Source organism: Prinia subflava, chromosome 18, assembly GCF_021018805.1.
Source record: "Prinia subflava isolate CZ2003 ecotype Zambia chromosome 18, Cam_Psub_1.2, whole genome shotgun sequence".
NCBI lineage: Eukaryota > Metazoa > Chordata > Aves > Passeriformes > Cisticolidae > Prinia > Prinia subflava.
Window position 1 is genome coordinate 2916020 of NC_086264.1, and position 25753 is coordinate 2941772.

General features: G+C 48.5%; 1 protein-coding gene and 1 long non-coding RNA gene across 6 annotated transcripts in view; one reads left to right on the forward strand and one right to left on the reverse strand.

Annotated features, from left to right (window-relative positions):
- SLC4A4 (solute carrier family 4 member 4) overlaps positions 1-22908 on the forward strand; it is a 116821-nt gene extending 93913 nt beyond the window's left edge. For all 3 annotated transcript variants that reach the window (XM_063415259.1, XM_063415257.1, XM_063415258.1), the window contains 13 exons: positions 738-1009; positions 2588-2658; positions 2989-3177; positions 4203-4316; positions 4673-4834; positions 6574-6752; positions 7620-7692; positions 11104-11172; positions 12394-12567; positions 14481-14642; positions 16993-17089; positions 18920-18999; positions 19950-22908. In XM_063415259.1, the coding sequence (XP_063271329.1) occupies positions 738-1009; positions 2588-2658; positions 2989-3177; positions 4203-4316; positions 4673-4834; positions 6574-6752; positions 7620-7692; positions 11104-11172; positions 12394-12567; positions 14481-14642; positions 16993-17089; positions 18920-18963 (1606 nt within the window). In that variant the 3' untranslated portion in view covers positions 18964-18999; positions 19950-22908. The remainder of the gene's footprint in view (positions 1-737; positions 1010-2587; positions 2659-2988; positions 3178-4202; positions 4317-4672; positions 4835-6573; positions 6753-7619; positions 7693-11103; positions 11173-12393; positions 12568-14480; positions 14643-16992; positions 17090-18919; positions 19000-19949) is intronic.
- On the reverse strand, positions 22590-25701 carry LOC134559911 (uncharacterized). Of its 3 annotated transcripts, none has more exons than XR_010082621.1 (5): positions 25451-25701; positions 23664-23816; positions 23307-23546; positions 23039-23215; positions 22590-22685 (listed from the first exon to the last, which is right to left on the reverse strand). It is a non-coding gene; the product is annotated as an uncharacterized LOC134559911 (long non-coding RNA). The 3 variants fall into 3 exon arrangements; XR_010082622.1 differs by having other exon boundaries at positions 23039-23174; positions 23405-23546; positions 25451-25687; XR_010082620.1 differs by having other exon boundaries at positions 23405-23546; positions 25451-25685.
- Between the last annotated feature and the right edge of the window lie 52 nt (positions 25702-25753).

Below are 25753 nucleotides of genomic sequence, written 5' to 3' on the forward strand. Positions count from 1 at the left end.
TTTCTGCCAGCTGACTTCAGATGGATGGAATCTCCTGCCCCCTGAGGCACTGACTCCAGATATTTCAATGTTGTCACTTAGGTCTTGTATTTTTATTTTTTCCCTTCTCTTTTTCTAAATCAGTTGATTTCTTACTTGTTCCTTGCCTTCTTCCAGGTCAGGGATTCTGGCTTCCAGAGAATTACAGCTGACTGAGCCTGCCAGTCCCACCACCTCTTGCTTCCTTCCCCAGAACAGGCCTTCCTGGCAGGTCCTTATCTGCTCCAGTGCTCCCTCTAGGCACTTTTTCATTCCTAAAAGCCCACCTTTGGACTCTGTGCTGGCACAGCACCTCAGCCTCAAGCAGCGGACAAGGGGCCATTGTTCCCAGGAGGGAATGATGAAGTTGGATACATGGTTCTCCACACCCTGCCATTCCTGGCACTAGGTCTTGTCATACTATCATAGAATATCCCAGGTTGGAAAGGACCCATAAGCATCAGCAAGCCCAGCTCTCTGCACCTGGCAAGACTACCTAAAACTGAACCATGTGACCAAGAGCACTGTCCAGATGCTCCTTGAACTCCGTCAGGTTAGGTGCTGTTCCATGTCCAGCCACCCCCTGGGAGAAGATCTTTCCTTTATGTCCAATCTTGACTTCCCCTGACTCAGCTTCATTCCAAGTAACATCTGCTTTGTACTTCCTGATCTTATCTAACCCAATGTTTTCCTTTCTTGCCACCCTTGTCCTGTTGCAGGGACAATGATTTTGACTACCTGGAGTTCCGCCTCTGGATCGGCCTCTGGTCAGCCTTCCAGTGTCTCATTCTTGTGGCCACTGATGCCAGCTTCCTGGTCAAGTACTTCACACGCTTCACCGAAGAAGGATTTTCCTCCCTGATCAGCTTCATCTTCATTTATGATGCTTTCAAGAAGATGATCAAGCTGGCAGATCATTATCCCATCAACTCCCAGTTCAAGGTGGACTATATCACGCATTACTCTTGTGCCTGTAAACCACTAGATCCAGGTAAGGGAGTGTTCATTACCTCTCTAGTCTTTAGGTAGGAGGTGGCCTTAGCTTTCCTTTTCCCTTCTGCTGCAGCCCAGATAATAGGCAGATTATTCCTTCTTTATCGGTTGCCTTCAGATACCTGTCTAAGCCTCAGAAACTGAGAGGTAAATTTCGCCCTACATCCCAAGTGGAATGTCAGTATAGCTGGCCTTCCTGGAGCTCCTCCAGAAAGGATCATGACCAGCAGAGAAGCTGTTTCTGCATCCGTGTCTCCTTGCATCCCTGTGGCTGTCAGTTCCAAATGGCATTCCTCCAATAATTCCACTAAGGGGCAGAAATGGTGGCCAGGTCACTGCTGTGGAGCTCAGGTCACTCCTGTTTCAGGAGCTGGATTTATTCAAGGCGTTGCCCAAGCGTGGGTGGTTCCCACCTCCTGGTGGCACGGACAAGAGGGAAAGCACAAACAATTCCTTCCCTTTCAACAGGGCAGCCTATCTCTGGCGCATGGGCTGCGTGGCAGATAGAGCCAGAGTATCTGTGGCTCTGGGAACCCAAATCCAAACTGAGAGATGCTGGCTGTACCATTAGGGAAGCAGGTACCACTCCCAGGATCCCACAAACAATGGGGAGTGATTAAGAAATTTGATCTGTGCCCAAAGTAAACCCCAGGTTATCTTGGCACACCTGTCCAACAGGAAGAGCTGCTGGCTGCTCCTCGAAGGTGTCAGGAGCCGGTTCCCTGGGGGCTGGGTGCCTGCCTTCCCTATTAAAAACAGGATCTTGGTGAGCATGTGGCTGCTGGTCTGGTTCTGCCTCCACTGGAATGGCAAAGTGGTTTCCTTTTTGAAACTAGGATGATGGGAATGGTCAATGCCAAACTGGAAGGTCTCCACTTCCCATTGAAACACTTGTTGCTCTCCAAACATCCAAGTGAAAAAAGTTTATTTATGCAAAACCTCGATATGCCATGAGGACAGGGGCCATGAGCCCATTTGCAGGAAGGATTGGATTTCTAAATGAAATTTCAAATTCATGATTCCTAATGCTGCAGAAGCCACAGAGAATGCTGCTCCTTCTTTCAAAGAAATTATCCCCATCCTGTTGATTTCAATTGCATGCTCTCTTTTTTCTTTTTTTAATTCAAAACTGTGTTTATGCTGGGCACTGAAATGCATTTTGCTTTTCTGGATATCTTTGGCATTGTGCTTGGATTTGAAATTAATCATTATGAGTGTTCTGTGGGTATTTATTTAATTTAATCCAGAAACCATTAGAAAAATATTGGAAAGCTATGAAATATTATATTGTCTGTCTGGTTTTTTGTATTTTTTCTTTTACCATGAACTGAAAATATAATCCCAGTTGAGTTTGAGTTATGTTTTGCTTAACCTTTTCTTTTTCTGTTTTGTGAGTTGATTGATGATTGAGGCTTTTGAGTCTCTCTGAAACACTTGTGACTCACTTTACTGGAGCAAAGAGGTGGCAAACAGCTTGACAGAGTCAAGAAATTATTTAATAATTGGAATTAGCTCTCCTTCCTAACTGTTTCCTGAATCCTGCTCACCATATTGCCTCTTTTCTTTTCTCTTGCAGTTAATAGCTCATTACTTAACAGGACAATGGTGCTGTCAGACCATGAGCTGGTCTCTCCCTCCTCTGAGCTGGTGAGTTCCCCTTGGGAAGGCAGGGATCACATGGACTGCAGAGTCCTGAGGTGTCGCTCTGCTGGCGAGCTCTGGATAATGAGGAGAAGGAAATGGAGCTTGATGGGTCACATCTGCATGTGAGGGAAGGAAGTTGAGACACAGAGTAACAAACACCTTTTAGTCAAACACCAGCAGGAAAATGGTCTCACCCAAACCGTTCTACAATTCCATGATTTTTAGCTTCTGCATGATGCCTCTCTGTTCCTCTCAGATACTCTGTCACCATTCCTGTCCCAGCATGGGCAGAGTATGCACAGCCTTATGGAAATGTTCCCTTTTTTTCTGCAGGACAACACCACCCTTGACTGGGCAGCTCTGACAGCCAAGGAGTGCTTGAAGTATGGGGGTCAACTAGTGGGCAACAACTGTGACTATGTCCCTGACATCACCCTCATGTCTTTCATCCTCTTTTTTGGCACTTACACGTGCTCCATGGCCCTGAAGAAATTCAAGACCAGTCGCTACTTTCCCACCACTGTAAGTATCTCTGTCACCCCATCAGTCTTTCTGAGGGCACAGGTCAGCCTTCCTTTTGGAGTTGCTGTCCTGCACACGGGGAAGGATGCTCTGCAGGGAAACCAGGTTGCACTGGTTGGGATAAAAGTGCAACTGGTTGTTGGATCTGGCAATCAAAGGTATGCCTGGCATTGCTCCCAGTGGTTGTGGTGAGCACAGGTAAGGCAGCAGAAGAGCCAAGAGGAGCCGTAACCTGTTTGAGTAATGTGGCAGGGATTTTAAAGGTGCTGAAGGCAACCCTTCCAGGCTTAGAGGCAAGTCGCAGGTGCATCTGCTTGTTTTGTCCCCTGGTGAGGCTCCCAGGCCAGGCATGTGAGCCAGCTCTTCCTGTGTGTACCAAAGCCCTTTCTCTCTGAGACTGCCCTGTTTCTGGCATTCTGACACACAGGGATTTATCCTGCATGGATGTTTATTCTTCCACTGTGTTACAATTGAACCTCTCTTATTTTTAATAAAAAGGAAACAAATTCCATCCAGGCTGGAATGCAGCTCAATTTATCTGTAACCATGCAAACCCAGGAAACCTGGAAGGAACAACAGCTCTGGAAAGCTTACACAGTTCCAGGCTAGCGCAGTGGCTCCTGTCTGGTTAAATTCTGGGGTCTGATCAGTGGCAGCTCTAAGTTGTTATATTCCAATGACTTCAGGAGAGCGGCAGTCTTAGGGATTTAGCTGAGAAGACTGATTTGTTTTCCTTTCTGCTTAGTTTGACTTACTTCCTCAAGAGCAAATAATGTAATCTCTGCCAGTCCTTCAGAGTATCTCATTTGTGGAAGTTAGTGGTGCTTCCATTTAGGCTTTCAGGGAACACAGTAAAGTACCAAGGCATGTGTGGCAAAATACGCTGGACATGATGGTGGGTGTATTTGTGGGCAAACAAACGATGAGCTTGTCTTGCCAGGGTTTCTCATGTGGACACTAAAGAGTGGGTGAAATGGTGTTCCGTGGTGCTAACGCCGGTGGTTACAATACTGCATCTCTTTCAGGCCCGGAAGCTCATCAGTGACTTTGCCATTATCCTGTCCATTTTGATTTTCTGTGGAATAGATGCCCTAGTTGGTGTGGACACACCAAAACTAATTGTGCCAAGTGAATTCAAGGTATGTTGTTGTCAGCTTCTTTGCTGGCTTTTGGAAGAGGTTCCTTTTCCCTTGCACCTGCCCTGTATGGAATGACTTGCCCTCAGAATGGGAATGTAGTCAGTGATCTGGAAGGGGCTGGTTTACTCAGAGGGTTAGGATGCTTTTTGTTAGCAACATTTGAATTGGCTGATTTATCTCCTAAATTCACCCTCCGTACTTGGAACCTTTGATTGGTGTTAACGGGAAATATGAAATTGCCACCCACCTGAAGTGTCTCCCTGGAGCTCCATTGCTGGAAGCAAACCTGGCTTTGGGATATCATCACCTCTGTATTGCACGTCTAACACAAGCTTTCTTTTCCTTGTCCTTCAAAGCCAACCAGTCCCGAGAGGGGTTGGTTTATCCCACCTTTTGGAGGGAACCCGTGGTGGGTGTACCTGGCAGCAGCCATCCCTGCCCTACTGGTGACCATCCTCATCTTCATGGACCAGCAGATCACCGCCGTCATCGTCAACAGGAAGGAGCACAAGCTCAAGGTGGGTGTGCTGTGTGCCTGGAGCACCTGCAGGGGCTTTTCCTCCTGCCACCTTTCTCCCTCGTGGACACGAGCCTATTCCCTGTCACTGGCTGCTGTTTCTAAGCAGGAGCAGTGGCTTTGTGGCCAAAACTGCATGATGCTGTCAAATGCCAGCAATAAGCTGGAGAGATTTGGGACATACCAAGGGCATAGCCCCAGTTGGATGTTATTTAAAGAAGAGCTGATATGTAACAGCCTAAGATGTAGTCATGTTTTTAAAACAAACTTTCCAGACCAGTGCTATGCAGTTTTTCATGCCTGTAGGGTTTTTTTTTCCTTTTCTGGCACGGTCAGTTCTATTGAAAAATATTAAATTCCTGTAAAAGAAGACTGTCCCTTCCTGCTAACAGGACACGTTTCAAGTGGTCTGACCTGTGGGAGTAATGGCTCCCTCAAAACACAGGTAATAGTGGGTCATTATTTAGATACCTGCTTCATCATTTATCAGGAGAGCTGTTGGAAATGGGGAGGGAGCTTCTGCTTGGAAAAGAGGAGGATGTTTCAATTCATGTGGTCGCTGTAAACATTGGACAAGTAATGTGTAATTTAAGACCATCCTGAGCCCAACCTGGAGGAGAGAGTTGAAGTACCAGGGAATGGGAAAGGTTTCTTGTGCACAGTGATGACTGCTGGCTGATGGTTTAAAAAAACCCCTCAGAAGATCCTTGTTTGCCACCTGGATCTGGGCAGATAAATTCAATACTGGGCCCTTGTGTTCCTCAGAGATGACTAAACCTAAGTTTTAGGTCTGTCTCCTGCACCTAACAAAGCAGACAACATTTTCTTAAACACTGTGTGAAAATATTCGCTGTTCTTCCCTCATGAGGAAGAGGCCCCTAATCTCTGCAGCTTATGAGCCACTGGATGTGGTTTTGCTGTCAGCACTGGCTGTACCCTTTTAGTAAGAAAGTTATAAACACTCCAGCAAAGTACTGTTTGATGTAAAATGTATTCCCTACTTCCTTTGTTATGGTGTAAGTATGGTATTTTTTGGAATTGAAGGTTCACAAGCCCTATCCTGTTGTTCCACACCAAAAAATGCTTCCATACACAAGTTCTGCTGTAGGAAAAAAGGTGTTTTTTTCTGCTCATCCCTTGCTAAAGTTGGCAGGGTGTTGCTGGGTGCCCATCCCAGTGCCACCGGCCTGCCAAGGTAAGCAGTGCATGTGAGGAAAACAGTGAGGGCTGTTCAAGAGAAACTGGATTGCTCCCCCTCCTGGGTCATCCTAGGCCTGGATCATTTGTTTTTTCCAATAAAATCAAATTGAATGGGATTTTAAAAAGCTTAATATATTTTAAAATAGCAAACCTTAGAGGTTTGTCTGCTGTTTGTCTGAAGATCCCTTTTCTTGCTGGCTCTTTTGTTTCTTCACTTCTTCTCTTGGCACTTGTGACTGCTGGATTTCCTGTTTTATTTCATTAAAGGATTTTAAAATAGAGGATCAGAGGTGTTTGAAAAGGAGTCAAGAATGAGGGCAGCTTTCTCCTTTAGGCAGGGAATGAGGCTTCAGCTATTCTTGTTGCACTCCTGAAGGAGCCTGGAGTTGTGTCCTGAGGGAGATGTTTCCTTATGCTGTTCACAAGATCTGATGTGTTTCTGGTGTTGCAGAAGGAAGTGCTGCCTGTCCGTTGTGCCTCTGCCCTTCTCCGTAGGTGTTTGGAATAATTAAACTGAAGGTTGTTTGTCTCCCTCCACAGAAAGGTGCTGGATATCACCTGGATTTGTTCTGGGTGGCCATTCTGATGATCGTCTGCTCCTTTATGGGGCTGCCCTGGTACGTGGCTGCTACCGTCATCTCCATCGCTCACATCGACAGCTTGAAGATGGAGACAGAGACTTCAGCCCCTGGAGAACAGCCCAAGTTTTTGGGAGTGAGGTATGTCTGACCAGGAAGACTTAAATACCTTGTTTGCTTGCAAAACCCTTTCGTACAAAGAATTTTGTGCTGCTTTCTCCCTATTTCCAAAACCAATTCCTGGGGCAAGCCCCCACATGACTCCTCCAAAGTTTATTTGGCCACATCAGATGCAATGTTAAAGGAAATAAATTTCCTGCAGGATTCTCTACCCAGGGAAATGAGGCAAATTCCTTAGCAAAGGTACTGGTCAAACATACAAACCTGTCATACCTAGTGCAACCAGCTCTACTTAATGAAGCATTTTTTCCTGTGTATAGTTGCCTTAATTAAGTGGTCTGAAGTGCTTCCGATGGGATTACTCCTGGAAATCAGGCTGCTTGTTTAGGTAACTAAATGGAAATTTTATGGCCTGACTTGCAGTGTTCTGAAATATTACTGGCTGAGGTATTTTTGGATGTGGGAAGCCCTGTGGGTGCCATGTGAAGGCACATGTTCAGCACCCCATGAAGGTCTGAATGATTTATCTGGCTGTTGGAGTGCTCTGGGCAGGGCTCACAACATGTTACTGATTTCAGTGTGGAGGGCTGATGATTTATTGCCTCTCTGCATGCTCTGAGTAACGGCTGTGCAAGGAGCTGGGAGTGCTGCCGCATGGTTTGTAATGTTTAACGTGTAAACACACCACTGCCCCAGGCTCAGTTGCAGTGCTGTGTTGATCCCCAAACAGTGTAACAAAACGATCTGGGGGTTTAAAACAGAGGTCTTGGTCAGGATCCAGCCACCTGCCTGATGCTGTTGGATGAAGAATGTGGCTGCAAAAATGAGTTTTGGGGATTCCTGTTGGTGTTAAGTACTTGTGGTTCTGACTCAGTGATATTGCTTCAGGGAGCAGAGAGTCACCGGAGTCATCGTTTTCATCCTGACCGGGGTGTCTGTCTTCATGGCTCCCATCCTGAAGGTAAGGACTGTTTACAGTTCTTTGAAAGCTTAAATCCAAACCTTTTGAAAGGAAACACCAATTTGGTTGTAGCGTGCTAGAATAGTGACCAAGTTCAGAGCTGGGGTTCTTGGGCACTGTGGTCTTTTTCATTTTAAGATTATTTCTCTGTGTCTGCATAAAGTTACGTTCGCTTTTGTTTCATGATTTCTTTTATGATTTCTTTTATACCTCTCCTGTGTTTTATGGAAAACATGTTCTGGATAAAGCTCAGAGATGGGCAGGTGTGTTTCTGGAGGAAGTAGTGCAATTAAATGGCATTTCTTCGTCTCCTGAACCTTTTTTTAACCTGTGAGTTTAGCAAAGGCTCTGAGCAGATGTGCTGCTGATGGACCACTGGATCTAGGTAGGTTGCTGTTTTCCAAGACAGAAATTTGGTGGCAAGTAGCCATGGAGAAATGCATCGTTAGTGGATCATCAGACTGTAGAAGGAAACTGGAAAACCTGCTTATGCCTGTCTTGTGGAGGATGCTGCCTTCTCTAGGGGTAGTGGTGCCAAGCACAGACATACTGTCCAACAGGAGATGTCAGCTGCAGGAGCCCTTATCCATGGATCCATAGGCTGATGGTGAGAGTAGAAGATGTCAGAGCAGTGGCACCATGCGTCATAACTGTGAGATCAAGCAGATGGGTGTCTGGAGGAGTATTTCTGGAGGCTGCAGATGCGTTTTTGGAAACCACAGGGGCTGTGAGGCACAGTGCAATGTGAGCCTGAGGGGAGGAGGCAGGCAGGGAGCAGCGATGCTGCCACGCGGCCTGGAGGGAGTGGAGACAGTGGCTTTCCAAGCCAGTGTGTTCCTGTCCTTCATTTCTAAGACTGTTTGTACAGCTCGAATTCTGGTGTCTTGGGTAACAGTTTCCACCTCCACACTAATAGGCATTTCTGTCCCTTTAATTTAATGCCTGATTGTGATAATCTTGTCCTTTAGTTTAGGTGACCTTTCCCTACAAGACCCCTCTTCCTCTATTCCACTGGGGTCTGTTAGTTCCCCTGTTATTGCTTCAGTCATTAATTATTTGTCTTCCCCTAAGACAATTTGTGGGGAAGATCCTCGCTGGAGGACGCCTGAGGATAAGTCAGCATGCTGCTGGCCCACGTGCCAACGGGAAGGACCTGGCAGGATTTCAGGACCTTTAACAAATTCCAGTGGCAGGGTCCTGCTGGAGAGAGCTGCACTGCTAAATGCATTGCAGAACATTTCAGTCTTCTCCTGCCAGCGGCAAATTGAACACTGACAGTCCCAAAGTTAATAAACCAGGCAATCCACAGAATAATCCCAGCTTTGTTTTCTGAGGGCTCTGCTGTGGTTGTGCTGGTTTTGAATGGTGGTGGTGTTTCTGCTCAGCCAAGGCAAATCTCCACAGAAACATCCTTGCCCTGCTAGGAGGGTGACAGGTACTTTCCTATAAATACAGTTTTAGTCCTGTTGGCCTGCAGCAGCTTTGCTTGGAGCACCAAAGCCAGCACCCCCATCGTTAGGGAATACTTTGCCAAGAGAAAGTATTACAAAATGACCAAAATTGGTACTCTGCAGGCTAAGGTACTGAGGTTTCACCTCTGCATGATCTCCAGGATTAATCATCATGGAATGGTGAAATAATATTCAGACATTTTTCTTACTTTTAAAAAACCCCATGAAAATAAATAGAAGGGGGAGAGAAGAGAGCAGTGAAAACTGCTAGAAAGCTCAACTCTTGCTTACTGTAGCTACTATTGTGTCATGTCTCATCCCTCAGATCCAGTGAGGGCTTTGAATCTCATGGTCACCCACAGCTTTGTGAAGCACCCACTGGGTCCCCGTCCCTCTCACAACAGTGTTGGCAAACCCCATGCTGCAGAAAAAGCATTTACCTTCGAATGGGAAGTACCAGTGCAACTCACTTGAAGGAGCAAATGAATCCAAGAGAAGGATGAGTTAGCAATTAAGAAGCTCGCAGGAGTTGTCAAGCAGTGAGACTCAGGAAGGAAGGAAAAATGCAGGCAGGGAGGCTTTGGATAGCATATGGCTGGGTGACATTGGTGCTCATGTGCCCCCAGGGAAACCCCTGCCAGAAATGATGAACAAGGTGATGGGGAATATGCTAAAACACTGGATAGCTGCCGTGTTATTTGCCTCTTTATGAGCTCAGTGCAGAGGTTGGAAGAGGAGGGATCCCAGCGCAGGAGTGCCATGGCCTGGCTGTGGCTGCCATGCAGTGGCAGCCCCCTGGCACTGCACAAGGGACTATCCTTTAGAGTTCATTCCATCCTCCTTGGGCGCCAGTAAATCCCACAAAGGCTGTTATTCAGCTCCTGCCTATGGTTTGTTCCAAGCATCCCTGTCCCTGTCATGCTAGGCTGGCTGCCCACATCTGTGGTGAGGGACAGAGACTCATTCCAGGGAGCCTGTCTGGTGCTCCCCTGCACCTTCCTCACTCCCAGAGATGTCCTCGATGTGGAGGAATGGGCAGCACTTAGCACTTTGAGGGAGCAGAAAGTGGTGCTTGAAAGGATGCATCCTGGCAAAAAAGAAGGGAAGTCATAGTCCTGTATTTGGGAGTAGTTCTGGATTAATGTGTGCAAGAGACGGAGCAGGCAGAGATCAGGTTGGCATGACTGTTGTCACTGAGGTGGGACTCCAAAGAACAGCCTTTCTGCATGGATTTGCATGGCGTACTGAGCTGGACTGGACAAGAAATCACAGGATTGTTTCAATTGGAAAAGCTCTCTAAGATCACCCAGTCCCACCAGCACTTCCAAAGTCACCGCTGAACCATGTCTCCAAGTGCTTCTTTTAAATTCCTGCAGAGATGGGGACTCCAGCACTGCCCTGGAAAGCCTGTGCCATGGCTTGACAACCCTTTCTATGAACATGTTTTCCTAATATCCCACCTAAACCTCTCCTGGCACAACTTGAGCCCGTTTACTCTTGTTCTGTCACCTGTTATCTAGGAAAACAGGATATAACACAAACTACAGGATTATGCTGCCTTTTCTTCTTCTCTGCCTTCTGCTTCCGGTGACACCACAAATCAGAGGTGAAAGGCAGTTGGAAGCTCACTGAAACATGTTTGCCCACCTGTTCCTTAACTTGCTGAGTGACTGACATCATTCCCTCTGTTTCTTGAGAAGATGTCCAAGTCCTGGTGAAATGGGAGAGTGTGACTGTACAAATGTCCTTGCATCTCTCAAAACACAGCAGAAGGATTTATTGTTTATTCAGCTTTATTTTGCTTTGTTATTTCTATGGCTTCATTCCTTCATGTCATCCACTCATGGGTGCAGTTTGAATTGATGACTGGCTGGGAATGTTGTCCCACCATGTGTTAGGGGTGCATGGTGTATGGGGAGGTTGTTCTGTTCACCTGGGCTCTCCTGCTCTTGTCCTGCAGTTCATTCCCATGCCTGTGCTCTACGGTGTCTTCCTCTACATGGGAGTTGCATCCCTCAACGGCGTGCAGGTGAGTCATCAACCAGCACAGGGCTTCTTCCACAACCCTCCAGCTTTATTTACCCTTCTCCTTCACTGCTCCTCTTCCTTCCCAAGAAATGCATGAAGGGTGGCAGCTGTTGGCAAACTTTACCACAAGCCTGGGTGTCCTGAGATGGGAGACCAAGGGAGAGTGGCCAAGTGGGCACTATCAGTGCCGGGAGATGCTTTGTGAAGACCTGGGTCCATCTTTGACAACCAGGATGAGGCTTGGAGCAATCTGGCCCATGGCAGGGGAATAGAACAAGAAGATCCCCTTAGCATCCCATCCAACCCAAACCATTCCAGGATTCTACAGGCTTCTGCCCCAGTTCGAGTTCACTCCCAGGGTAGTTTGGGTCCTCTGCCACAGACTGAAGGCAAACAAGAGGAATGATTTATGGCAGCAGGATTATTCCTCAATGCTAACGAGCAGCGACATTGTTCTCTGGGGAGGGGAAGCCAAGCCCCTCTCTTTGTCGTTGAGGAAATCTTATGTAAGGAGCCATTCTCATGCCCAGTGCCTGTAGCTGGCCCAAGGAGGCTAGAAGGGGTTTTATTGCTTTCTGGCACCCTGTTAATTGTGGCCTGTATTTTTCATGCTGGGTTGTGCCCTAAGGGGAAGGGACTGCCTGTTCTGTGAGCCCCAGAATTCCCTCAGGCATTCTGTAAAACAGCTCCAACTTCCATTCACTGGTGCGGGTTCTGTCTGGTCCTGGCAGCGGGCAGTGAGCCCACGCTCCAGCAGGGGACAAGGAGGAGATTGTCCCTGCTGGCCCTGGGGCCGCTCCCTGTAGGGGATTTCCTCTGCTCCAGACCCAGGTGGTGGGGGGACTGGGATCAAGAGTGTTTTTTACTCAATGAGAAATGCCCATTTTGGTTTAACTACAAGTCCATCCGGTCCAGCACAGGGCAAAGGGACACTGCTGGGAAAGCTGCCCGTCTTCCTTGCTCTTTGGTGAGATGCTGTTCTGTTTTCTGGCAATGCAGTGTCTGCCCTTGCCTCTGTTGACCTCTGCTCCTGATTTATTTGGGGAAAACAAAAGCGTTGTTCCTAAAGGCTGAATGTCTTTCCTTGGCAGGAGCAGGGAAGGAGAGGACAACAAAAATGCCCCAGAGTGTGATGCTGACCCTGGTTTTGGCATTCATCTTGTTTTCTCTCTTTTTGTGCATCCTGGGTTTCATTTCAACATCTCTTCATTTTCCTTTCCAGTTCATGGATCGTCTGAAGCTGCTCTTGATGCCTCTAAAACACCAGCCTGACTTTATCTACCTGCGCCACGTCCCGCTGCGCAGGGTCCACCTCTTCACCTTCCTGCAGGTGGTGTGCCTGGCCCTCCTCTGGATCCTCAAGTCCACCGTGGCTGCTATCATATTCCCTGTCATGGTAGGTGATGCTCTCCTTCACACCCCTCACTTTAACCACAGCCTGCTTCCTCCCTGCTTGCACACTCCTGTCAATGTGTAAACCCAAACTCTCCCTGTCGAGTCTCTGGCTCGGGGCTCCACTCGTGGCACTCATGTAGGACTGCACAGGGTCAGTGTGGCCATGGCTGCCTTTACATAAATTCTCTGGAGGAAAAGAGGCTCAGAGTTATTTTTTTCCCAGGGAGGTGTAGTTAGTGTTGACTGTGCCTGGTTGCCAAAGTTAGATTTGCCGTGGTTTCTCCTTGAGCTGCATGAACCAAGGAGAGGGGCTAGTTTTTCTGTACTAGTCCATGCTAGCTACCAGATACAAAATGTCTTCCTGGCTTTTAAATAGCACAAAATGACAAAACCAAGAAGGAGGCTCAGTGCTAAGAGGGATGCCAAAGGGAGGGAAAGGGAATGTCTCTTTTCCTTGAAATCAAGTAAGAAGACACTAATGTTGTTTACCATTAATGGGTGATTATTCATATTATTAGAGCTATAGACACAGTTAGACACTCTGGCTTGGAGATGGGTCAAACTTCTGCAAAGGCAAAGCTTCAAGAAACTCCTCAATAAATCTTGGTCCCAGGTCTCCTAATTTGAGGTTTATGGACAAGTAAAATCTCAGTTGTGGGGGCACATAGGAGCTGCCATGCTCATTTAAGGTAGAGAAGTAGGGAGGGCAGAACACAGGTAAAGAAGAAGATGATGAAATGAGAAAAGATGATGCAAGTAAAAAAATCCTCCAAACAATCCTGCTGAGACACGTGCTCCTGTAAAAGATGTTAAAAATCAGTAATTCCCACTGATGTGGCATTCCATTGCAATTCTATGACTGTGTTGCACTGATGTTGGAACCTGAATCCAAAATCTCTCTGCCCATGTTAGAATCTGAGTGAAACCCAAGGCTGACAAAGTTTGTTAGAATGGTGCAGACTCAGGGAAGGCACAGCCACAGCTTTGATGGAGCTGGATATGATGGCAGAAGCTCAATTTTCTGCACCCATGAGCAAAAAATGGCAAGCTTCCAGTTTGTGAGGATTCGGCCAATAGCCAACTCCCTGTTTATTTGGAGGAAAGGCATTTTCAACACAGTAATTCATAGTGGGATGATCACGGGTGTCTGCATGGCATCTTTCCACCCCTGAGTAACTTCTCACGTCTGTAATCACGTCTTAAGTTACGCAAGTCAAAACTTGAGATCTTTTCCTGGGAATTATTTGTGCTGTGGATCATGATTGCTTGGGACAAAGCTGTCCTTAAAGGCAGCCTGTTGGGAATAGGTTACAGCTTCCAGCCTGTTGATGTACCCGTTGGCAAAAAGCCTGTGTGGGATCTCAGTGGCCTCTGCTGGGGGTGTCAGACACAGCGTCCATGTAAGCACCCATTTCAGACATGTCCCTTCCTTTTTTCCCAGTGCTTTCATTGCAGTCTTGCACAGATCAAACTTTTATTCCAGTTTCCTGCTGCCACAATCCCAGTAAACTTTATTCTGCAAACTCTGGGACATGGATTGGCACTTGTCTGATTTCTTAAGAGTTCAACTGAGCAAGTGGTGAGAAGTAGGGTTTTATTACTCAGGTTGTCCTGTGAACCTGCCTCCAAAAGTAACTGAAAGTGCTATGGTTTTTTTCTATTTATTTACTAATGCAGGAGTCCTGAGTGATTATGATACTGTTTTGTGTTCACAGCTACTGTTTTTTTCTGACATGAGGGAATCACAGCACAACCTCTTAAGCTGACAGAGATGTCCCAGGTTTTCACCACCTTCTTTATATGTTCATTTATAGCCAGAATTCAAGAATGTGAGTTTAGAAGCAGAACTGAGAAGAATCCAGTGTTCCAAATTAAAGTTAAAATATGACTGGGAATCCTTTTCTGCCTTTGCAGATCTTGGCCCTGGTGGCAGTCAGAAAAGCCATGGACTACCTCTTTTCCCAGCATGACTTAAGCTTTCTTGACGACGTCATTCCAGAAAAGGACAAGAAGAAGAAAGAGGATGAGAAGAAGAAGAAAAAGAAGAAGGGCAGTATGGACAGTGACAATGATGATGTAAGCAGCTTCCTGCTCATCCCATTCCTCCTTCTTAGGTTGCTAACCCCTGGCACATTCCATGCCCTGCCCAGTGTTGAAGCTGGAAAATCTCCACTTGTGGAGCTGACAGCTCGATCTTTTGCTGCTGCAGCAAGTGGGTCCCAAAGAAAAGTTAATTCCTACACTGCCTCCCCTTTTCCAGCCTATGGTGCAATTTGTGCATTGCTAGGAATGAAATCACACTTTCCAAGAGCACCAGGTACCTGCTGAGATGTCATGCCCCTTGCTAGAATGCCTGTCATCACCCTGCCTCCTCCAGCTTCCCTCCTACGCCTTTCTCCCCTTTGTTGTTTCTTACATTTTAGGAGGAGAAGGCTTTTCACTAGCAGCTCTGGTCCTACTGGTTTTCTTTTTTTTATATATATTTTTGTAACTGCTCTTTTGGAAAGCACAAAATAGATGTGATTTGTCATATTGCAGGAAAAACTGCTTTGTGTTGGTAAAACTCATCACCTAAATGTTTCCTGAGCATCCATGCCCTCTGCAGTACACTCTGGTCCTACCTCAGGTGGCAGCATGCCCTAAATAGTGAAAAGTGACCCAGCTGGACCAGACCCATGTGCCTTTGACTGTTCTCTTTCCTCCTGTATATATAAGAAGAAGAAATGTAGTCTTGGTGCCTTTAAATGTTCTCCTGCTCAGGTCTAACCTCAAATCCTTTAGATTTGTATTGAAGTGCTAAACACACTTCTGGCATGGCGTCACTTCTTCTGTTCATGTCCACGAAGAAGAAACTTTCCTGGAGTGTAGGGAGAGGTAAGGTCACCTGAAGCTGGAAAAGAATCCCATTTTAGCACAGCAGAAAAACAGCTGGGAGGATTGGCTTTTAGTTCAGACAGCAAGCTGCCCTGTCCTGCCATTCCTCCAGTTCCTAGGATGAAGATTTTCTTTAGCACCTTTGAGCAAACCAAAATGAAATTAATAAAGGCCCTACTGAGAATCAGCCAAGGTTTGACTCCATCCCCTCCTCTTGACTGGTGTGAATCCAGCAGCATCATATCCCATGGCACGGAGTCCCTCTCTCCAGTATGTTTTAAGATACTTCCTCTCTTCCCAGGCTTTTCCTGAAATCCAGGTACAGTCATTAATCTAATGGATAAGACATTTTATGCAAAATATTGGTTCTTAACTCCTGCTGGTTTTTTTCAGCACTTGCTTTTACCAGCTTCCTGAGCAACCAGCACTGGGCGTTACTGGCTGGATTATTTTCACATTTTCCCTTCCAGAAATATCCACCCACAGAGTTAATCCTGTGGGGTCTGGGGGACAATCCATGGATCCAAGTTCAGCCACGGGAACTGCTGGATGATGCTTGTGCTTTATTTGGGTTATGCTTGCCCCTCAGCCTCATGAAAATAGTCCTGAGGAAACATCTTGCTGTTGGGTATCAGTTATGTTAAAAAATAAATTAAAAATAAGAATAATACAGGGAGAGCCATTCTCTGGCCTCCTTAGTGTTTTCCTGCTCTGACTGGAAGGTGTCCTCTCTCCACCCTGGTGTTGTGGGTCTGGTTCTCTTCAGGAACCAAAAAGTTAGGCAGTATCAGCCTTTCCTTGGCTATGAGGAGTTCTCTTTATTTTTAAAAAGGCAAAACAATTTCAAGCAGCTCCTATTAAGCAGAAGCAGGTGGATGGTAGAAGGCAGTGGGTGTAAAATCCTGTCGGTACCCCAGCTCTGGGGGAGCCAGGGTTTTTCCTGTGCCTCGTCCTGACTTGGTTGCTGCTTCTCTGGCTGGACCAGGGTTACAGAATTCTTCCAAGGGCTGTGGAATTGATGAACCAGAGATGTAACTGAGACTGGGTTTGACTCCACTTGCATTAAAGAGGGAGCTGAGCCAGTCTGATGTAAAGAACCTCTGCCATGTATCTGGGCCTGTAGAGCAGTTGGGAACAACCAAGGGCTTTTGACAAAGATCCCAGCAGAATAAAGGGTTTGGATGAGCTTTTCCAGCAGCCAGTGCCCGGCCCACAAATGCATTTTCTATCTGTTTCCTGTAGCCAACTCCAGGCAGAATGGGATGGTGTCTTTTAAGAAAATGGTGTGGGAAAGGAGGATATTTATTACAATTTACAATTTCACAAGATGATTCTTTCAGTCTGTTTTGTCTGTGGAGTATGAGAGTATGAAGGGAAGTGGGGTGCAGTGGGGAACCAGTGGAATCCATCAGGCAGCTAAGCTGGAGGATGTTTTATTTCTTTTATTTTACCCATTCCTACAGAACTATATGAAGGATAATTTTAATGTGTGGGAGATGATAAGAGAGAGCAGTGGGAATGTTCTAAGACCTTTTACACGTTTCTTTCACAGTCTGACTGCCCCTACTCAGAAAAGGTCCCAAGTATTAAAATACCAATGGACATCATGGAGCAGGAACCTTTCCTAAGTGATAGCAAACCTACCGACAGTGAGTAGAACTAAGCTCTTGCATGCCTGCTTGACTCTGACTTGCACTACAAAAACATATCTGTGTATATTTAGAGTAATTTTTTTTTAATTTCATCTTTCCTTTTACTTCAGAAGTATTCTCTTGTTCTGCTTTTTTTCCTCTCCTTTTTAATTTCCAGGCCCCTGCTTTATGACAGATTTTGCTTTTGTGAGCTTTTTTTTTCCTTTGCTGGTTACAAAATCAGTGTTGTTCCTTCTGGTGCCTCCAGTTTAAGCGCTTTTTCTCCAGCTCCTGACAGGTCTCCTGGCCACCCACTCTTTCTTCCTCTCTTCTCCCTCTCCCCCCTGGTGTTAACCTGCTGATGGTGGGATTTATGTTTTTTTCCACTGAGCCTGGTGTTCTGGATTTGCAGCACTGTCCTGTCACTGTTTGTTCCCTTAGGTGCCAAGCAGTTGCAAAAGTCAGCATTTAACAGAGTAATTAATTATTTGTGTCATTAAGCTGCACAGGCAGAGATCAGTTGTCCATTAACATATTTCCCTTCTTAGGTGGTTTGTGCTCTTCTTTTTGGTTTTAATTTCTCATGTTAATAGCTGTAATTAATGAATTTAATCTTTATTTTCAGTCATTCCCACTTTACATTTTCCTCTTTTAAGTGAGGAATCACAGCTGACCTTGGTGTTTTTGCCTTTGCGATGACTTTAACATACTAAGGGTGTCCTATGCCCTTTTCTTCTGAGGTGGGAGGGGAGAAATACAAACTAAAGTACTTAATTAGTGCTATGGCCAGGTTAGTGCTTCCTAGGAACAGGACCTAAATCCCCAGAACTTTAGATCATTTAATTATCTATAGGGCTTAAGAGCTGGGAGCCCGGTCCCTTTCCTTTGGGCAGCATATAGAGGCTTCGGGGAGTGCTGAGCATTACCCTGTGGCTTTTAGATACAGAAACACTTAGAGATTGGGATTACAGAACAAAACTATTGGAAAGGAGACATCTTCTTGGCTATTTGGATATCCTCAATATTTTTGCTGATGTCAGCATGGCATCCAAAATCAACCACAGGCAACCACATATCCTCCTCATTCCATGTTTTTAGTACAGTCCTGATGTACTAAAAACAAATTGCATCCTAAATATTGTTACTCACGATTTTATGATCAGATGCCTTTTTTCCAACATCTTAAGGGCTCAAATAGTTAAGAAAAAGGTAGTTCTGCCTGCTGCTTGGGATGGCCTTGGAAATGGAACGGAGAAAATCAGTCATGGGTTGACCTGTAGTTGGTTTGTGTATTTACACATTTTTATAATCCAGTATTTTATTTGCTGGTTTTTAATTAGAAACAATGCAAAATAAAAATTAAAACTTTTCAGGTCACTGGAATAACAAAAAAAAAAGCTGGAATCCAGCACCACTGTGGGATTGTGCTTGACCGTAACTGCGATGCAGAGCATATTCCTGATAGTACCACTAACAGCTTTCCTGCAGAAGAGCAGGAATAGGACTGTTACTCCCAGAGAACATGCCTCCCACAGGGTCAGGAGAGAGAAGCCACCCTGCTTCTCCCAGGGGCTTAGGGTGTGACAGAGGGAGCATTGGGGGTAACTGAGGGGGGTAGGTCCGAGGTAAGTGTCAAGCCCGAAACAGGGGGAACCCCTGGGAAACGGGGCCTGTTGGCACTCCAAGGGGTTTTCAGAGGAGAGATGGGAGCGGAGTGTTTCCTAAACAAGCTGTAAATCCATCTGGCAGCTAACAGAAAAGAGCTTGGCCCGTAGATGTGGTTGGAGGAGACAAGGCAGGGCACTCCCTCAGTGCTGCAGCAATGACACCGAGGCTTTCTTCCCTCAGGAGAAAAATCACCAACATTCCTTGAACGCCACACATCGTGCTGATACAATTCCCTTCCTTCAATCACATGCCATGCCAAGGTAAGCACCTGGGAAATGCGCTTTGGAATGATTCCGAAAAATGCACCCTCTCAGAACACAGCAAGTTTTCTACAGGGAATTTTTAAAGAACACTTGGAAAACATTCTGTACAGTGGGTTGCTGCTTCCTAAGGTGATTATGAACAAGTTGATTCCATAGTTGTTCAAGCCCTGGCAGTGCTTGAGATAGGGATTGGAGAACCTGTGAGAAACCTGAAGGCTCCACTGGCCTCCTGGCTGCAGCACTGAGCACTGGTTTGGGAATCAGACCAGGAGAAAGATGTGGAGCTACTAGGAAGTGCCTGAAGGGCTGTTGCCAAGGGGAAATAATCCATTTTTTCATATCTGTGTTGGAAAGAAGAGTAAATAATAATCGTAAATTGCAGCAAGTAATAATTGCTCAGAGTCCAGTCCCTTGGGGCCAGTTTGGGCCTCCCAGCACCAGGAGTGGGATGTGGACCAAGGCAACTTTATTCCTCTGAAACATCAAAGATGTGTCTGTACTTACAGGTGTTAGGTGCTGAAATCCATCCCGGTGGCGATGCCCGGATTATTTCAGTGGCAGTTGAGGGGTATTGTCACAGCCTGGGGTGAATCACCAGGATGTCCCATCCCTGGAAGTCCAAGGCCAGGTTGGATGGGTCTTGGAGCAACCTAATCTAGTGGAAGGTGTCCCTGTCCATGGCTGGGCATGGAGCAGGATGAGCTTTAAGGCCACTTCCAACCAGGTCCCTTCCAACCCAAACATTTTGGGATCCTGTGAGGCACAAGTGCTGGACACTTGGACCTCCTTGGTCAGTGAAATAGGTGGGTTTGCCTGCTCACACTGAGCTCACTGAGCTCAGACCAGCTCATTCAGATTATCTGTGTGTGGGCCTCACCTTAAATCAGGCTGTGTATTCCCAAAGCCTGACATTCGTACTGCACTGACCTTGTCTGTCTTCTTTGCAGCCCTCCACGAACTCCAGTGAAAGTTGTGCCTCAAATTAGAATAGAACTTGAGCCTGAAGACAATGGTTATTTCTGGAGGAGCAAGGGAACAGAAACTACTTTGTAATTTGTCTGTCTGTCCAATCTTTTACGAATTCATTTTGTCACTAGCCAAATGTTAAGAAGCTCCCTGCTCCCACCGGCGAAGGTAATTGAGCCACCCCTGCCCCTCCCTGCCCCTGGTCTCTCTGGGCCCCCACGCTGCCCAGGCTCGGATCGCTGCTCCCTGGCTCCGAAGCGCAGCAAGGGCAGGAGCGTTACGGATGTCGCGTCAGACCTGTGGGAATGCCAGAGGCACTGGCTGTGTGAGCTGCTGTCTGTCTGGCAGAACAGAGCTGACCTCCAGGCTAATTCCATGTCTGCTCCCACTGCTCAGAGATGCCGGAACGTGCTGCTACCCCTCACGCGCTCTCACCTGTAGATAAAAGAGAAGGTACTTCACTCCCAGCACAGACAGACCATTGCCATTGCTGTAGCATGTTTGGAAATGTCCCTTTCCTATGCAATTTTTTTTTTAAGAAACACTTTAATGGACTTAATCCATCAGGTACATGGAAGAGTGTTATTTTCCTAGATTATTTTGTTTAAACTATGGGGGCCTAACCTATGACTTCCTTTTTTTTTTTTTTTGACAATTTTTTTAACCTTTTTTTAATTACTGTAAAGAAAAATGAATTTTTTTCCTGCAGCAGGAAACATATAGTTATGAGTAGTTCTACCTCTTATTTCTAGATGCCAGGCTTTCTGTAAAAGATGTATTGTACCATATAATATGTGATTTTTACAAAAAACAAGCCCACAACATCATACCACAATCTCCAGGGACATGGTGTAGGGCTGGATCAGTTCAATTAACACCTTCTGCTCTGAAGCATCTGTTTTTCTTAGGGTTATGTTGGTTTTTGGAGTTTTTTTAAATGAGTAATCCCTGCTGTGAAGGAGACTTAAATCTCTTGTGATCTTAGAAGAGTCTTAAACGGGTTGTTGGTCCAAACCTGCAGACAGATGCTGGCTGTATCCCTGTTGTTGATTTCTGACATGGGATCGCTCCATGATTTGCTTGGAACACTGGTGTGTGTGCAGTGAGAAGACCTGAGGTGTGCCTGAGGCACAGTGGATGAGGAGGAAGTTGAAGGTGGCCTGCTGGGATGTGCATCCCGACACAGATTCGCAAACATCCCCATCCTCCTGCATCCCACCCCTGTCTACCATCATCTTCAGAATTTAACCTAAACCTTGCCTACTCAGCCCCAGACCCAGCAATGCAGCAAGACTAAGCAGGCCAGGCATGGGCATCCCAGGATTTTGGGGTGGAACCAAGCGAGTGAACATCACATCAGGAGAGACATTTTCCTCTCTGTAGCATGTTTATACTGCTATGTGCATCTAAACATGCATTTGGGAAACCGGGCTTCACCAGGGCATGGGGGAGCACACTAAAAGCTTCATCCAAAAACGAAACGCAGAACAAGAAGTGGTGCCCCAGCTCTTGAGGTGAATTCCCCAGTGGAGACAATCCCATCACTGAGATGGGCACATGCTGCCACTTGGTCCTTGTGAAACCAAAGTCTGGATTGGTGAAGTCAAGAGGATTTTCTGATGGTGCTGAGACCTTAAATGCCAAATTCTAGCATCTGCTCCCTCATAGGAGCTGCCACCTCCGTACAGCCCCTGCTCACTCTCGAGGGGCATCCCCTTCAGTTTCCATGAAATCTGTGTTGGGTATCCCAGGAACCTGACTGAAACCTGCTCTGACAGTGCTGGGGAGACTTGGGGAAGGCCCGAAGAGGAGCAGCTCTGGGATCCCTTCTGCTGCTCGAAGACAGGTAACTTAGGAAGTGTGATGCCAGCTTTAGCCAATGCTCTCCATCTCTTGGTGAACACCAGTCCTGGCTCCCAGTGGGGACACAGGCTTGAGCATTGCCTGTGGAGTACACGGGAGCTGCTAGTGGGATTGCTGTACATCCTGCCCAGGCCATGGATATGGAACAGTCTCAGAGGAAAGGTGCCATTAGGTGGATTGCAGGGCTGTCCTGGTTATGTTCCATGGGCACAGCTTCCATCTACTGGTGCCTGTCTCCCCAAAAAAAGAGGTCTTCGCTTCTGAACCGTGTTAAATACACTTGAAGTGTCCTGACTGCTGTTCTAGATCTTTCTCTCTCTTTGTGTTATGTTTCTTGTGTTGTGCTGAGGGCAGCACTGCTGATAGGACAAATGGTTCTGCAGTTTTCCATGAGAAACACACACCTCCAGCAGCAGGGAAGAGCCAGCAGCATGACAAGGGAAGGTTCTCTGCACGCCATATGCCTTTGAAAATACCTAAAACGTCCTTTCAATCCAAATTAGGTATATTGTCGGAAAAGCCTGGGTGGGCACTTCAGGGAGTAAGTGGAGACTGCCCCAAAGCCCTCCAAGATCAGAGGCAGCCGTCAAAAATTACCTTCCCCCAGCAAATGCAAGGTCCCAGCTCAGGATGGGATGCACGATGGCCACAGCCAGCTCTGTCCCAGCCCTGGCAGCGCTGCGGCCGCTGGCCTGCGCTGCCCCTCCCCGGGGCTGATAACCTTTGTATCTGTACTTAAATCAAGTCGCACTTTCAGATACTTTTATTATTGTTTTTAATTCTCGTAAGTCCATGTTTGCTTTGGAGGAGAGAACAAGGACTTAGGATGAAATGAAGTGGATCAGATGGTGGAACTAAAAGGAAAACAGAAAACATTTCAAACATATTAAAGTGATTTTTTTTCCAGTAATTTAAAACATGAAATTCCTTATAACATTATAGTATTTTACAGTTTTATGAAGCTTTCTATTGTGAATTTTATGGAATCAAAAGATGAAGATGATGAGATATTTTAGCATTTATATTTTTCAAAATTAAATAAATGTATACTGAAAATAAAGTAACTTTATGCATTTATGGGAGAGTTTGTGTCTTTTCCCTCATCATGTGCCAAGTCTTGTCTAATTGAATCAAGATCCCAGAATCAGTGTGGTGACACAACGGGCACCTGACAGCAGTGGACCCAGTGAAGCATATTTTGGGATACCTGGGAGAGTGGTTGGATCTGGAGAACAGCCAGGTCTGGGGCTGGCACAGCATCTCTGTCCAACTCCCATCACCTGCGCACAGCGAGGATGAGGCCAGTGTGCCTGGGCTTCTCCACAAAACCTCTGGTTTCTGGGCTGAAACTTGCCATGATCAAATTTGCTTTCTGAACATGTTCCTTGGCCAGGAATAACCAATGGAAAACTTGAAGAAACAGCAAGCCTTGCGGCCTCTGGCTCCACCAGCATTACAAGTGCACATGCATGTACCTGTGTGTCCACTGGACCCCCACCACCCACTCCCCTCGGGACCCCTGGACCTGCAGGTGCAATCCCTACTTGCACATCTTCCCCAGCTCCGAGCTCACCTGGAAGAGCAGGGCCTATCCAGAGGGCAGCACCTGGAGGTGAAGGCGACTTGGGGCAGTGCTGGCCCTGGGCTGCTTTTGGCATCTGTGCAGCCCCTGGGATTGGTACCCTTGAGGGACCTGAAGATCCTCTCCTCAACCACTAAACCAAGGGGAGCAGGAAGGATCAGGAACTGACTGGAATCAATCTTAGGGGTCTTTTCCAACCTAAGTGGTTCTGTTCTGGGATTGTAAATTGGGTAAGGGTGGTACCACTCACCTGGTGGCATGGAAAGCCATCTCCTTGCCACTTACCTCCTTGGTCAGCTCTGGTGCCTCTGGAAGCTTTGGAGCCAATACTATTGGCAGAGTACTCAGCCAGCTCCCTGGGCACCGGGGATGTAGATGAGCCCAGTGGCCTGACAGGTTTCACCTATTTCAGGAAGCAGGCAATGAGCATGGGGAAAATGCAGCAGGTGGAGACCATGGAGAGGAAGGTCATGGTGGAGCCCCGGAGCTGCTCCTCCCCCTCACGGCGATCCAGCCCCACAGGTTCCACTGGGGCGCCGCGGAGCCGTGGCCCCGGGAAACGGAGGGAGAGGCGGGCGACGCTCTGCCCCGACGGCGCAGTGGTCTCCGGGGTGGCGGGGCGGGGAGCCCCGGGACGAGAGCGCGCTCTGGGGCTGCAGTGCCGGCCCTGCCCACGTAGGGACCGCGCCGTCCCTGGGGCGCTGCGGCGGGATTGCGACGGGGGGCCGGGGCTGCGGGGCTGAGCATTGCTGGGGTCTGCGGGGGGTTCCGGGCCGTGCCTCCTGTCCTCCGTCGGGAAGATGGAAGCGGCATCGGGTCCGGGATCGGTATCGGGCCCGGGATCGGTATCGGGACCACGGCGGTTCCCCGGTGCCCCAGTGCGGACGCGGAGTCCCCGCGTGGCCCCGGGACCCCGCAGGGCGCCCTCTGGCGGACACGGAGCGCGGTGCGAGCGCGGCGCCCCCGCGTGGCCCCGGGACTGCGGTGCGGGGGGCGGGGCCGGGGCTGACACAGGTGTGAGATGGGCGTGACCACGGAGCGAGGGGCGGGGCCTGCACAGGTGCGCGGGGCTCCGGAGGGGGCTCTGGGATGGGAGGGGCCCCGCCTGGGGAGCTCCCCCTGAGTCCCTCTCACCCCGGACCCTCCCCTCCGGACGGGGCCCGGCCCGGCCCCGCCCCAGGACCCCCCCTCCTCCGGGGGGACGGACAGCAGAGGGGCTCACGTCACTCTGAACGGTAATTATATATTTGTTTCAAACCTCAGCAGTCTCCCCTCTGCCTGACCCCACCGGAGGAGGGGGACCTGAGGAGGGACCGGGCCCGGAACGGGGACAGACCCTCCCACCCTGGACTCCCCTCCGAAGGGGGCCCGCCCTCCGCTCCTCCCCGGGACCCCCTCCTGAGGAGGGGGCCCACCCTGACCCCCGCCCCCAGTGTGAGGAGGGGAAAGCCGCACACCCGGCAGGGCAGGGCAGGGCTGTGCGTGGGGGGACCCGCGGAGCGGCTCCGGCCCCGTGTGGGGATTCCCGCGAGGGGCGCCGGGCTCCGGCCCTCTGGGCTTTATTATCCGGCGGCCCGAACCCCGCGGCTGCGGGAGAAGAGAAAGGGATTAGGGAGAGACAAAGGGCATAAAAGGGACAGAGAAACGATAAAGGGGACAAAGACGGGAGAAGAGGTACAGAGGATTAGGAGGTGCGTAGGGGAGATAGGGGGAGGCCGGGGCAGGTGGGGCAGGGACGGTGGAGGGGAAGGAAGGAGGAGCAGGGAACACAGGGAAGAGCCAGGTTGGGTAGTGAGCTGAGGAGGGAGCGGGAAGAAGGGATAGAGGAGCAACAGAGGCGGGGGTCAGGTTGGGTAGTAAGGTGAGGAGGGGGTTGGCAGGAGGGGCAGGGTGTGGTGGGGTTCGTAGCAGGACAGGGAGGGAGGCGGGGAGGTGAGAGAAGAGAGGGAGCGGGCGGTTTTGGGGGAAGACGGGAAAGGGCGGTAGAGTGGAAAGGGGAGAAAAGTGGAAGCAGAGAGGAGGAGAGAAGCGCCTCACCTGGGCCCCGCCTAGGGACCCCGGACCGGCACCTCCCGGCGCTGGGGAGAAAATGGCACCTGTGGGGCTTTCGGGGTTTAGATGCCCTCGGCCCCGCCCCGCGCAGCCGCCCTGGAGCCCCGCGCACCTGTGCAGGCCCCGCCCATCTCACACCTGAGTCAGCCCCGCGCCGCGCACGCGCTCCGTGGCCCCGCCCCACCTTCGCCCCGGCCCTGTACCGCTGTCCCGGGGCCACGCGGGGACTCCGAGTATGCAATGGGGAACCGGGGAACCGCCGCGGTCCTGGGCCCGATGCCGCTTCGA